This window comes from Apteryx mantelli, chromosome Z (assembly GCF_036417845.1).
Source record: "Apteryx mantelli isolate bAptMan1 chromosome Z, bAptMan1.hap1, whole genome shotgun sequence".
Lineage (NCBI taxonomy): Eukaryota > Metazoa > Chordata > Aves > Apterygiformes > Apterygidae > Apteryx > Apteryx mantelli.
Window position 1 is genome coordinate 75,566,637 of NC_090020.1, and position 14,455 is coordinate 75,581,091.

Consider the following 14,455-nt stretch of genomic DNA (forward strand, 5'->3'; position numbering starts at 1 on the left):
TGCACTTGGAGACACCCACGGGCTGTGACGGCACTTGGGGACACCCACAGGCTGGCACCGCACCAGGGACACCCACAGGCTGTGACTGCACTTGGGGACACCCACAGGCTGGCACCGCACCAGGGACACCCACAGGCTGTGACTGCACTTGGGGACACCCACAGGCTGGCACCGCACCAGGGACACCCACAGGCTGTGATTGCACTCAGGGACACCCGCGGTCTGTGACGGCACTTGGGGACACCCACAGGCTGGCACTGCACCCCATGGGCACCCACAAGCTGTGCCTGCACTCAGGGGCCCGCTAAGGACTGTCACAGTGCTCCAGTGTCCCCGGGACCCCCTGGGCTGTCTCTGCACCCCTCGACTCCCCAGCGAGACGCAGCGCTCCAGGCACCGCAGACCCTGGCACGGTGCCATGCCCGGAGAGACCCCAGCCCCCGGGACACCTCCAGCACAGACCCCCGGCCCTGGAGACACTCTCCATCCAGGGATCCGGCCATCGCCGCAGGGCCGAGCTCGGCAGCGATGGGCCCCGGGACACTCTGCGGAGGCCGGGCTAGGGTGGGCGTCCTGGCGCCCTCCCCTCGCCCGGGAGCCCCTCGGCGCTGGTTCGGTACGGGCTCCCCAGCGCAGCGCCGAAATCTCTGCTGGGTTTCGCCCACCTGGCGTGGGCGCTCACACCCGGGGACGTGTGGACACGCACGCGTCGCACAGGGTGCCGTTTGCCCCGCCACGTCCCAGCTGCCCCATGCAATGCCCCGCCGTGCACGGCCGGCCCGGCCCAGCGCTTTCCACTCTAAATAAACTACGTTCAACAGGCAAAAAATGCAAACCCTTCAGATCCGGGATCCTCCAGAAATAACCCGCGCCTTAATAACGCTCGTAAATGCTTCTGGCGCATTCCCAGCTGCAGGGCGGGCTGCGGGGGCCGGGGGGCTGGAGGAGCCGCTGGGCCTGCCGCCGCGAGCCCAAAGCCCGGCCAAGCTGCTCGCCGCCGCGCCGGCGCGGGGAAAGCGAGGACGGGCTGCAGCCCGGAGCGGGCACGCGCCCCCCCGAAGCGGCACCTGCAGCGTGTTTTGCAGAGCGGGTGCTGGGAGCGGGGAGGAAGGCAAGGAGCTGTGAGAAGTATTAGAGAACTGGAGAAAATGGGTTTACAGGAGCCGGGGAGCGAGCTCGGCCCCCTGGTTTGTCAGGAAGGCGTAGCGGTGACGTGACCAGCGTCCGCAACTCTCTCCCGAGGGCTAAGTGGCTGCTGGAGCTACTGGAAAAAAACAGAAAAGGAGCCACTGCTGGACTTGGGACAATCTGCTATTAATACTGATGAATTAGGCACATATTTGAGCAACGAGACTCAGTAACTGCCAGGACAAAATGTCCAAGGGGAGGAGGAACATCCATCTCCGGCTGCTCTCAGACAAGGATGGATGGCTTTCCGAAAGATGCTTTAGCCCAGCACAAGTTAATGGGCTCAGTCCTTGGAGGAAACGTGCTGATCTGTGCAACGGGAGCAGCCAGGCAGGGCAACGGGGGCGTCCCGCCGTGCTTCGGCCCTTGAATTGCACCCGCAGAAGGACACGGCCCCCTCGCGTTATGCTCCTTCCTTCCAGTTACATGCGGTGGGCTCCGGCCTCGGCGCTCGGAGACGGACAGAGAGAGGTCACAGAGCTGGGACCCATCCGAGCCTGGGTGCTCCCTCCGCGGCTGGGCTCCCATCAGAGGGGGGGCTGGTTCGGGGCTCACACCCTATCCCGTCTCTCAGGGTGGGGGGTCCTGACCCTGTGGCTCCCTTCTGCTCGGGGTGGGGAGAAAAGGCACCTCCCGGCCAAGGTCACCCCAGCGCGAAGACGACGCCTGGGCAAGCTGGCGCGCCGGAGCGCCGCAGCAGGCTCCCGTCGCGGCCGCCCGGGCTGCTCGGGCTCCCCTGCCCGCACGGAGGTCGGCCGCCGTGGGGCACCTGCAGCAGCCGCGGCGCCCTTGAGCACCCACTTGCGTTTGCACCCGTTCTTGCCTATGTGAAAATACCCCCCTTACCCGCCTGGGGAGACTTACGGGCCGGGGGCTGCGGCCAGACTGAACCGCCCCCCGCGTGGGTCCCGCGGCACCAGTGCTCTCCCACCGTACACTTAGTCCTGGCCTTTCTGCCGCCTGCCCTCGGCTCTGCCCGCGCCCGGCGGCCACGGCTGGGGGACGCAGCCCCGGCCACGGGAAGCCGAAGCCCCCGGCCCGGGCGGCTGGCGGCCGGGGGGCCCGTGGGTCCGCCAGGATGCGGCCAGGCCTGGGCGGGGGCTGCCGGAGCTGCGGCCCGGGATGGCTCCCGCGCGGAGGGAGCAGGTTTGTCCCGCCGGCAGCCCGGCTCGGACGGGCCGGTACCTGGCGGTGGCCTGGTGCAGGGTCAGGCCGGCGCAGATTGTCAGGGGACAGCTGGGAGGGCTGGGATTCCTGCAGGAGGCACAAATCCGCCCTGGAGCCGGGCCACGGCGGCGCGGACCGGGGAGGGGGGGACGGCTGCGGCCGTGCAGCCCCGAGTTTTGCTCACCCACTGCCCGAGCACGGCCATCCCGGCAGCGCGGCACCCCGCGCCAGCTCCCCTGCGCCCCGGGGTGCTCCGGCAGCTCTGGTCACCCCGTGCCTGCTCCCCCGCCCGTGCCGGGCCCTGCAGCCCGGCCGTGCATCCGTCCCCCCGCCACGCGCCGGCTGCGATTGCCCGGCAGTACTCCGATTTTGGGCAGCCCTCCGGCAGGTCACAGCTCCCCAGGCAGAGGCAGGCTGTGGCCAGGCCCTAGGGCGATACGGGGCAAAGGAGCTGAGGGCTTGCGGAGTCGTGACACCCAACAGCCGCCCCATGGTTGGCCAGACCTGTTGGAGACGTGGAGCAGCCACCCGCCCGGGTCCCTCCCTGGGGAGACACCCCGCGCCTTAGCCAGCTTTTGCACATCTCTGTGTGCCCTGGGGCACAAAACGCGGCAAATGCCGGAGTCTTCCCAGCGTCAGCCACCGCGGCCCTCGTGCTGCTCCAGAGCTGCCGAGGCCGTCGCCGCTCGTGTCACTTGTAGCTCGTGCTGTGCTGCAGCCTCGTGGGCAGCTCCTGGGCAGGGAGGCTAAAGGAGCTCAATCCGCCTGCCTGGGGTCGGGCCGCGCGTGGCTCGGGAGGGGACGTCCCATTCAGCCGTCCCCGCGGCCGGCGCGTCCCTGGCGCTCGGCGGCCTCAGTGCTGCGGGGCTGGCGCTCCCCGAATCCCGCTGAGTGACGGGGCGGGAACAGGTGGGGAAGGGGCCGCGCGGCGAGCAGCTGCCGCCCGCTCAGGTCGGCCCCGGGGGGCTATTTCGGGGCATGAGCTCAGCGCCGGCGGCCGGCGGGGCTCGGGCCGCATTCCTGGCACCGTGGCACGCTGCTTCCCCACTGGCGCTTACAGGGATGTGGCCGGCTGCCCCGGATCACCGGGGAGCCAGAGAGGTCCGGGCGCTCCCCGAGGAGGCGGAAAGCAGAGGCTGAAGCCGGGAGCCGGGACCATCCCTGGGTGCGGGCGGAGAGGCGGGTGCCGCAAGGTGCCCCGGCCCGCGCGGGGCGCCTGGCCCCCGTGGGTATTTTGGGCTCGCAGCAGGAGCCGGGCGGGAGGCCAGGCCGGGAGCGCGCAGCCCCGGGCGCGCTGGGGAAGGCGGTGGCGCGGGAGCCCAGCGGGACCCAAACCCCCCAGCGACAGCGGGCACCCCCTCCCCGCGCCGGCCCCCCCACGGCAGCACCTGTGGGGCCGGCCACACGGCTGGCAGCGGGGGTCCGGCCCGCCGGGTGCCTGTTGCTGGACGTGCTTCGAATATTTTCCGTGCTGTCTAAGCACCCGCTCGGCGCTCCCCTCCCCCAGGAGCGCGGGCACCGGCAAACCCGGAGCGCAGCGGGGCTGCCCCGGCCTGGGGGCGGCAGCGGCACCCCCTTCTCCCCGGGCTCTGCCGTCCTCCCGCTGCCAGCGAGCCGGGCGCCGCTGGAGGGACCAGTCATGGCAATGACATGGGGACTGCCGTGCCGGGGATGGAAAACCCCAGCTGGAGGCACTCCTGCTCCCCAGCTGTCCTGCTCCAAGTCCGGCTCCCCCTCTGCCCCCTAAAAGAGGCTGCGCTGCTGCGTGCTGTCCTATTTACTGCCCCTGTGCTGGGGCCAGGCTTAACCTGCTGCACGGCCCAAGGAAAGGGCCCAGGTGGCAAATCTCCCCTTTGGGACAGCTGCCGCCTCCCCTTGCCCAAGCCAGAGCCACGGCGTGCCGGCTGGAGGGATGGAGCTGGAGCCCGTTTGCAAAGCCGATGCCCTCGGCCACGGCTGGCCCCTTCCATCAGCGCCGCGTGCTCCGTGCAGCGTCAGCAGACGGGCCTGGAGTCAAACCCGCTCCCTGCAGCCAAACCGGGTGCGTGACGCGGCCCTGGCTGTGCGCAGGGGGTGGGTGAGCACTGCCGGGGCCAGCACCCATGCAGGGGAGCAGATGGGACCACCAGCAGCTCCTCAGGTTGCACCGCGGCACCCAGTCCTCTCCATCCTGCACCTCCTGCAGCCCTTGCTAGGAAGCTGTTCTGGACCCACTGCTCCCTTTGAGTTTATATCCACAACTTGCCCACCACCAGATTTACCCCCTTGTCCCTGAGCCAGGTTGGCTCCAGCCTCGTGGCTCCTTGCCTGGGTTTGCTCCCCATTGCAGCATGCATGGGGGCATCTCTCATCTCTGCCCTGCCAGCTGAAAGGGCTTCCCGCGAGGCAGCTCGCCTTTCCCTTACGTGCTGACGTTAGCCTGCTGACACACACACGCACACCAAAAAAGCAGGAAAACCAGTTTTATTGATGAACGCATCTTTCCAAGGAGACATCCTCACCCCCCACCCCACCCCGGAGCACCAGGGGGAAGCTGGTTTCCTTTAACGTTTAATATGGGAAGCTTAAAGTATCAAAATAGTGAGAGAAGCCTCAGCAAGTGCAAGGGAAAGGGGGGGAATGGGCATCCCAGAGCCGAGGAGGGGTGGGGAGCTGGGCTCCGGGACGGGGCGCCCCGCTGAGAGCCTGGGGCACAGGCACCCACGGGGCTCCATGGCACAGGCTGGGGCTGCTCAGGCTGGGAGGTTAGTGGGGAGGATACGAGCAGGGCAATAAATGAACTTTGAAAGCTGCAGACTCGTTACTACAGAGATTTAAAGTTAAAAAAATACCCGAAGACCTTGGGAAATGATGCAGGCACTTGGGAACGAGGAAGAGGGCAGAGCTGGCTGGGGACTGCGGGGGAGGTAAGGCCCCGCAGGAAGGGGACAACGTGGCGGAGAGCAGCTCTAGGGGCTAACCCGTCGCACCCCAGAGCGGAGGCACGGCAGCTTCGAGCTCAGCCCCTCCGACGAGAGGCTTGGGCTGAAGAAGATGCTCTTGGGGGGGGGGGGGTTGGTGCTTCCTGGGGAAGCTGCGGAGGCAGGGGGAGCTGCAGGGGGCAGGGAGACAGCCAGCAATAAGGCATCAAAGGTGGAAGGCGGTTCTGTGCGAGAATTCAGCAAGGGAACATGCAGAGCTGCTCCCTAGCCCCTGCTGTGCAAGAGGGGGCAAGACAGGAGTCTCTCCCCCTCCCACATGGAGGAGAGAGAGAAGAAAAGAGCTGGAAAGAGAACGACAAAGGCACACGGGAAATCCTGAAAGGTCTGGAGAGCCAGGGGGCTGGGCTGGGCGCGCGGTAGCCCAAGCCCTGCAGTGCGGCGGGGGGCTCTCTGGCCCCAGGCACCCTGCACCCCAGGCTGCGCAGCGCAGGCATGGGAAAGCCCTGAGCCAGTCCAGAAGAGGCTCCCGCTCCAGCCAGGCCCCGCCAGGAGCTCTGGCCGTGCCCCTGCTGTGGTGTGGATGCGCGTGCGCGTGGGAAGGTGGGCTGGGCGGCGAAGCAGAGTTGCTGGTGCAGCGCCTGCTCGGGGCAGTGGTGAGCGGTGTCTCAGTTAGTCCCGGCGCTCTGGGTGCAGGCAGAGCTCTGGTCTATCCAAGGCAGCCCTTTGCTCGAGGTGGGTCTTCTTAAATAGGAGCCGGCGGCAGCAGTCTGTGCAGTGAGTGGCGGGAGGGCTCTGCCCAGGAGCAGCTCAGTTGCACACGGCTCAGTTCTGCTCCTCGTCCCGCAGCTCTGAGGGCAGGAACTTGTACTGCTGTTGCCGGATCATGGCCAACTTCTTCCGGGCCTCCTCCAGCTCCCGCTCCTTGCGCAGCATCTCCTCCTGGGCGGCGATGATCTGTCAGCAAGAACACAGTGAGAGCCCGTGGGACCACAGCTCCCTCCACCTATGGGCTAGGGACAGAGCCTCTGCTGGAGCGACGCCTATCCAAGAGCACCATGCAGACATGGGCAGGCTCCTGGGGCGTCAAGGTATCACACTCCTGTTTGCTGGGCCCTCTTACTGCTGCACACCTTACTCTGCTTCCTCACATCACAGCCGCAGCCTCCCTGAGCTGGTGCGGTCTCAGGCATGAGAGCTACTGTTTCTCCAAGACATGGCAGAACAATCCCAGTGGTAGGACCGTGGTCCTTTGGAGATATCAGAGAGCACCAGAACTCCTGAGGTTCAGCCCAACACCTGCTGTATGTGCAGGTCTCAGCTATGAGCTCACGGCTTGAGCCAGATCACATCCAGGAGACAGAGCTGGGACCTGTGTCACCCCATGCTGGGCAGTTCTCATCCCTTGCCCTGTGCTCTGCCCTACACATGTCCCGGCTCCTGGGATGGTGCTGATATTATCAGTGTTACATGCCTGGGACTGTGGTACAAGCATGTTCACTAGCGGTGCCTGCTACTACAAGCAGTAGAGAACTGTGAATCCTCAGTATTTAACTGGTGGTGGGTGGGAGGGGTGCTATTTCTCTGCCTGCAGCATTTTTTTGACGCTCTCTGGAGAGGTGCCCTGTGTTGCTGGATCGCAGGACATATTCCCAACACATATTCAGGCTGTGGTGGAAGCCAGAGCTGACTCTGCCCTATACAGAACAGCCCCACCGCTCACCTGTGCAATTCCCCCGACCATCTTCTCCTTCACAACCACAGTCTCATCATGGTCCTGGAAGGCAGCTGCTTTCTGGGCTGCCTTCACCAGATTGTCTGACGCTCTCTTCACGGCATTGCCGGCGGCCTGGAGCGGGCAAGAGGGAGAAGCAGCGTGGTAATTCCCAGTGGTAAGTCCCAGCCTGCTCAGCACAGCCTCACTCCAGGGCACAACTGCTCCGCCTTAACAGCCATCCTCTCCTGTCACCTCCGGGCGCGACAAAGCCAGGGAAGCTGCAGGAGCACCCCAGGGTGCAGACCTGCTGGGGAGGCATCAGGGCCAGAGGACAGATCTGGCTGTGGAGCACGGAGGAAAGAGGGGAGGGAGCAAGAGGGAGAGGAGGCTCCGGCATGCGGTGTAGCAAGGCATCAGCAGGCCTCTAGGAGCGCAGGCGAGAAGGGAGGCTGCGGGCAGGGGGAAGGCGCTGGGAGCAGCGCTGTGGGGATGACGCATGCCCAGGGAGGTCCGGGGCCCCCCTCCGCGCGAGGACTGGATGCAGAATGAGACAGAAAGCTTGAGCATGTCCAAGCTCGGGGAGCCCTGCCTGGGATGGGGGCTAGGTGGCGTGGGAACCCCGTCCCCCAGTTGGGATGGGGGCTAGGTGGTGCAGGACCCCAGGACCTCTGCTTTCCCCCAGGCTGGGATGGGGCCCAGTCTGTGGGAGGCGCCGAGATGCCAGGCAGGAGAGGCGGCCAGGCCGTGCTGGAGCTGCAGGCAAGATTCCTTTACATGGTTTGCTGTGCGTCGCCTCAGCAACCCGCTCATGACCATTTCAGGCACTGCTGCTCCCAGCCGGGCTCCTGGGCCAGGGGTGGTCCTCTCCCAGGCTGGGCAGACACAGGGAGTCCCTTGCTCCAGGTCCCACCGGAGGAGCGGGGCAGGGACTTTGGAGTGGCATGGCTGACCCTCCCCAGCCTTTGGCCCCGAGGTGCCACCCCAAAAGATCGGGGCTGGGACCCTCTGTGGGCCACATGTGGGTATTAACCCCTTGTGTGCCATGGCCTTTGAGGGTTAACCTCCGAATGTCAGAGCAAGGCACTACAAACCATGCCCCAAAACATTAACCTCTCGAATGCCAGGGATCTGGTGCGCACATTTCAATCATTCCCGTGCCAGACGATTAGGTCTGAATGCCCCCAGGCTCAGTAACTGAGCCCTGGAGTACAGCAGCCCAGGATTACACGTGCCCAGCACACAGTTAACCAGCGAAGTCCAAGTCACCTGGAGTTTGTGCCCCAGTAAGCATCGCTGTCCTCCTGTGCTAGGCACCAGCCTCCAAGGACTTCATGGATACCCTACTTTTCCCCGTCCCTCCCAAGACAGGCCCAGCCACGAAGCCTGGGAGGTGGGGGCCCACAGTGCTTGGACATGCCCTTGGATTTGGTGCACAGGAGCACTGATGGGGCTGGAAGAAATCATTTGTTATAAGACACACAGGCCTGGCTGGGGCAGCATGCCAGGCCTGGCACCCTGCACCCACCTCAGGGCAGGAGGAGGCTCACAGCAGGCCATGGGCATTCCCTTAGAGCACAGGGAGCAGCGGTGGCTGATGCACACTCACCCGAGCTGGCCAGGCCAGCTCTGCTCAACCTTTGCTTCCAGCAGGGAGCCCTCTCTACTGGCACCCACGAGGCAGGCCCTGAGAAAGCCTCCAATGATGGCACGCAGGCAGGGAGCGTGAGCCTCAGGGAGATGTCTCTGCTCAGACACCCTTCTGCTGTGCCACGGTCCCATCCCAAGCTCCCCGCATGCCCTGATCTCACTTCCACCCACCCCTTGAGCACTCAGTTCGATGTTCAGGAGCCTGAAGGAGCCAATTAGTGCACGAGGTGCACAGAGGCAGACTGGGACTCACCTGGAGCCTCTTCATGGCTTCTGAGTCATGGTCAGCCTTCACCTTGCAGGCCACAAGGAGCTGTGCTGTGGAGGCAGCCACCTGCTTGGCTGATGAGATGAGTTTCTCTTCGCTGGCGTGGCCTTGCACTGCTGCATTGGCAGCTTCACATAGATTGTTGGTGGCAGCAGCCACCATGCGTGCCTGGAGGGAGAGAGGGTGTTAGAGAGGATGCAGAAGCCTCCTCGGGAGAGGGTATGCCTAGATTGGTCCCACGGAGGTAGGGGGGCATGGGATGGAGACTAGCAGCTCCCACACTGTGACCCAGCTGGTGGGAGTGGGAGCAGGAAATGGGGCTGCTTATTTCATGGAGGAGAAGCACAAGGGCACAGTGTCCTCATCTTTGCAGCAGGACCTGCAAGAAGGACCTCCCCCATCCCATGGCCACTACATGCACCCTTGATACTCACAGCTGAAATGAGTCCCTGGGACCACTGTCCATCGTCCACTGCATTGGCTGGGATGGCGCCCACCTGTGAGCCAGGAGAGGAGGAGTGAGTCTCGCTGCCCCATGCGTCCCTTGCTGCGGGACACGAGGGCAGGCAGCAGTGCACACTGCAGTGTCCCCAGGCTGCCCTGCCGCCCAGTGCCAGGATATCCCCTGTGCCGCGGGGAGGGCTGCCTGGCGGCACGTGCCTTTTTCTGCTCCCTGTGCAGCCACTGAGTCCTGCGGCAGGTCAGGCCCCAGGTTCCCAGGCTTTGAGGGCCTGTGCCCCTGGGCCTGGCACTGCACAGGTACCTCAGCTGTGCGTCAGTGCTGCTGGGGCAGCCATCCTCTCCTGGAGCTGTCTTTCCGAAAGGGCAGGGAGGCACAGCCATAGACCCCGAGGCCATAAGGGACTAAGCTAACGCTCTGTGTAACACAGGCCTTTCAGCTCTTCCCTGGACCAGCTCTTGCCTCAAAGCCCAGCAGCAGGAACAGGAGCAGTCCCTCGAGAAACACACCCAGGCTCAACCAAAAGATGATTGTAATGGAGAACCCACCACAGCCTTAGATCCATCTGCCCTTTCTGTTAAATCTCTGCACCTTATCTCTTAACAAGTTCAGCTTCCTGCCTCCAGCCACGGGACTAGTTTTACCTGTCTGCCTGACACAGGGCCCCTGGGATCACCTTTGTGGTGAGCCCCTATCACCTGGGCTCCGGTCACCTATAACTGCTCTTTGACTGTGTTAACCAGACTAACTGCTGTGCATCTCCATGATGAGGCTGATGTGCTGCCCACTGGTTGTCCTCACACATCTCTAAAACATCTCCCATGCTCCTGGTTCCTCCTCCAGCAGGATCCTTGCTACATAAGGCTTTCCTCAGGGTGATGCGTGGAGGGAAAATGATGTCCACCAGCCACACTTGCCCCAGTGTCTCTGAGCTGCTCTCTGTGCGAGCTCACCTGCCATGGGCTGTGGAGGGTTCAAGACCCAAAGCACAGCTCAGGACCCCATAACTGCACATACAATGCTTCACTACAGACTCGCACGCTGCCTATTTCTATCCCCCCTCCAGCTTTACCTTTCCTTGGGCCACCAATTCTCGCTGGGCTGCTGAGGCTGCCTTCACCAGGGCGCTTGTGGCTGCAGCAATGGATTTGGCAGCTTCCAGAATTTGCTCCTCAAAGTTCAGACTCTCATCTGCTTGCTGTAGATAAAAATAGGGGCATGAGTCCTCGAGAGGAGTGCTGGGAAACAGAGTAGGGCAGAAAGCTATGGAAGTTGGCAGGGGGGGGCTGAGGGGTGCACATATACAGAGATGGAGAGAGGAACTACGGCTGTGGGACACAGAGGGGAAGAAGCTGCCAGAAAAAGGTCCAGCTGGGGATGTGGGGAGGCAGTGGGAGTGCAGGAAGAGGAAGGAGAGATGGACACACAGGTAGGAGAGCCCCCAGCTTGCTCGAAGCTCAGCACAGGGCATCAGGCAGGGCTCAGCACCACTACCTTGGGCTTGGCCCTTGGTTTCAGCTGCTCCAGTTTCTTGGCTGCAGCCTCAATGGCAGCCGCTGCCCCCAGCAGCTCGTTCTCAGCAATGACGGTGGGATCTTCTGGGTCAACCCACTCTGTCCCTAGAGGAGACAGGAACCAAGATAGGCATAGGCTAAACCTGCACATGGCCTCATTTCTGGTTGGGATCCCTAGCCCCACTCACTCCCACCTGTGGGGTTGGGGCAGGCTCTTGCCCTACCTACTCCCATCAGCTACTCAGACCCAGACCGTAATTGTGGCCCTAGATCCTGTCACCCAAGAGCCCAAGACAGAAGCAGCCCTAACATGGGCTTACCTTTCATGGCCTCAGCAGCCTGGATGAGTTCAGTGACAGAGCTGGCCACGCGCTTAGAGTATCCAGCCAGCTGCTGCTTCAGCTCATGAGTTGGCTTCTGGAGGATCTGAGGGAAAGGAGCAGATATGAGCGAGGCAGGCACACCGTGAAGCAGGTGATGGACCCATAACCTCTCCTTTCCTGCATGACCCTACCGGCAGGCTCTCACAACCCTGTATTTGCCCCTCACTCCCAGAATTTGTCTGCCTGGAACAAGGTCTGCCAGTCCTGCCTGGGGCCCAACCATCTTTGTTTTGGGTTGCTGTTAGTGCCACACACCAGCCATTGCACAGCAAGGAGTCCCTGCTAGTCTATTCGAGGTGCTCCCCCCAGGGAAGGATGGTGGGTTCCCCAGTCCTCCCCCAGGTGCTGCCCCTTCCCCATGTATGTATCAGTCATTGTCTGCAGTCCTTTCTAAAGTGACACTGGCTGTCTCATCCTGTATAGGAAAAAGATGATCTTTTCCTTAGCCCCGCAGAGTCCATCACCTCCGGGACATCTTGCAGCAACGAGTTCCTCAGGTTTAAGTTATGGTCTCTTCCTGCACTCAAGAAATATCCCACCCAGGATTTCCCTCTTCTTCCAAAGCATTTCAAGCCCCAGAATCATTTTCCCGTCCCTGTCCCTAGTTCTGGAAGTTTGGCTGTAAATGTGGGATATGCAGGGGAGGACATTGGTGCCACATCCCAGTCCCTCAAGACAGTCCTATAAGGGCAGACAGAGGAGTCCTGAGGAGGAGCACGTTCCCCTGGAGCCCAGACATGCACACACCACAGCACACTTGAGGCCTCCTAGCACACCACACGTGTGCGTATGCACACACAGAGTCCTGCTTCGCCTGGTATATACACACACGCAGAGCTCCCTACCACCTGTCACACAGGACAGGCGGAGAGCAGGCTCCAGGCTCTGCATCGCACAGCCTGCACACACCCCGACCCAGCTCACACAACATACACACCGAGCACGTGGCGAGCATCAGCTGGAGCAGGTGTGAGTACATGCGCAGAGAAAGACTGCAGGGTCCTTCCAAAAGTCCACGCGCACACACAAAAACACACACACACACACACACACAGTGCCACCCCAGCATCAGGCTGCGCACACAAACAAGCCGTGACCAAGGCTCATGCAGAAGTTAGGCACCAAGAGCCACACCAAGTTTCACCTTACCCACCGGCTGAAAGGAAAGGAGAGAGAAGAGAGAGAAGGCAGTGAACACCCTGACAAGGACGTGAATGTGCTGGAGAAGGGGGGTGCGCTCGAGGCAAGACTCTCGCAGGCTCTGACAGCCATGCTGTGCTCTAGGAGGGTGGGCTCAAACCCTGCGGGAGCCACAGGCATAAGAGAAGTGGGGGGAGAACGAGGCAGGGCCATGACTGCTGGGGCAGATAAAGGTGTGGGAGGGAGCACGGAAAGGCGGGTGTTCCCCAGAGAAGGGGCAAAGAGAGGCCGAAAAAAGAGGTCGGAACGAAAGATCAGAGGTACCAGGTCAAGAGCAGTGCTATGATCATTAATTCGTACTTCTGCCCAGCCAGCCTCACCCAGTTCCTCCAGGCAGCGCGGCAGGGCGTGCGGAGCCAGGGTCGCCCCGGGATGAGGCACGCTGTCTAGACTGAGAGGCTCCGAGGGCTGGAAATCCACCTACACCCAGAGCAGCTAAGGAGCGGCTGTCCTCCTCTTTCCCCTCTGCACCTTATTTCTACCCACTCTGGATTGTCTGACTACGGTTTTCAGCTATTGGATTTTTCTGGGTTTTTTTTTTTGACAGAGGCCTATTGTTACCAAATACCAATTCCCCGTGGAGGTTCAAATTCCTTCCCCTCCCCAGCGAAATATGCTAACTTTCTTACTCTTGCTGGGAGACGTGTTTTCCATCCGGAGACAAATAATTCTTGCGGCTCTTTCCTGAACTCTAACCAAGCTCTTGTTCACACTCTGAATGAGGTGTCAGTTCCCAAAGGGACGCAGCATACAGCAATGGTCTTGCTGCTGCTGGGGGGAAAGGCAGGGTCTCATCCATATCTAACCTGAGATCCCCTATATACAGAACAGGAATCAGCCCTGCTCTCTGAGCTACAGCAGCACACGAGAGCCCACAGCAAGTCGCCCCAGCAGCAACTCCATGTCCTTTCTACTCACTGCTCTCCAGGAACCTGCTGCCCTCTCATAAATGTGACCAGTGATCTTGGTTCCTGCCTTTACAGACCAGAGTGCTGTGAGGGCTGTGGGAGTCCAGTGCTGATTCTTACAGGAATTTTGTTCTGGACTTGTGTGGTGCCATCCTAGCAAATTTGCAGGACTTGCATGTGGCGAGAAATCCCCAAGCTGACAGTACACAGTGACAGCCAGTTTGCTATCATAAGCACATCTGGACAAAGAGCCGTATTCTTAAGTCTGCTATCTGCTCTAACAATGTATTTAAAATTTCTAAATGGTCTCTATCTAGAGCTGAAAGTACCCTGGAGACTATAAGCTTACTAAAATGCACCTCTAGTGAACATTGTATGAGAAGTACCATGTGATTGCTATTAAAGAGACATCACATGTCAGTTGGACAGTTACACCCAAAACACAGTCAAATAGCATGCTTCTGCAAGTAGACTGACCTTGGGAATTGCTACACCAAGTCATCAGCCCAATCATCTGCTAAGAACAGGTCAGCCAGAGAATTTCACCTAGTACTTCAGTCTTGGCTGTGATGATTTATGTGTGGCTAAAACATCTTCCAGAAAGACACTTGATCTAGATTCAGAGCACGGAAAACCCACTGCTTCCCTTGGGATTGTATCCCAGTAGTCATCTCCTTCAGATAAAACTTTGATTTCACCCGTGTCTGGTTTCAGTCTCCAGCCATCAATTCCTGCCCACCTTCTCTTTGCTCTGCCAGTGCTAGTTACACTCTTCCTAAAGGAAGCTTTCTTTGTAGGAAACTAAATGGTCTAAGCTCTCTGGCCTTGTATTTAGTGAATCTGAACAACATGCATTTAAACATCCCATTTAACCAACTTAGTCAAATACTCACTATTTTTGGTTACTCTAGTTCCAGGGTTATTGGAAGCTTGGTTTTGTGCATCTTTCTAGCAAACTCAGCTTTATCTTTACTATCTTGCCAAGAATGCAAACTACTGGAACTACTTAATTGGATCCCTTCTTCCAGTTCCTTGGCTAATCCATTCTTAATTTGCTTCATGTAAACCACACTGATCTCGTAGAG

At 60.9% G+C, this 14,455-nt stretch overlaps 1 protein-coding gene across 1 annotated transcript in view; it reads right to left on the reverse strand.

Annotated features, from left to right (window-relative positions):
• Positions 1–4,800: 4,800 nt before the first annotated feature.
• TLN1 (talin 1) overlaps positions 4,801–14,455 on the reverse strand; it is a 62,699-nt gene continuing 53,044 nt past the window's right edge. The window contains exons 51-57 of the mRNA XM_067316352.1: positions 11,200–11,305; positions 10,860–10,984; positions 10,438–10,563; positions 9,340–9,402; positions 8,891–9,073; positions 6,997–7,122; positions 4,801–6,230 (exon numbers count right to left, since the gene is read on the reverse strand). Of these exons, the coding sequence (XP_067172453.1) occupies positions 6,099–6,230; positions 6,997–7,122; positions 8,891–9,073; positions 9,340–9,402; positions 10,438–10,563; positions 10,860–10,984; positions 11,200–11,305 (861 nt within the window). The 3' untranslated portion in view covers positions 4,801–6,098. The remainder of the gene's footprint in view (positions 6,231–6,996; positions 7,123–8,890; positions 9,074–9,339; positions 9,403–10,437; positions 10,564–10,859; positions 10,985–11,199; positions 11,306–14,455) is intronic.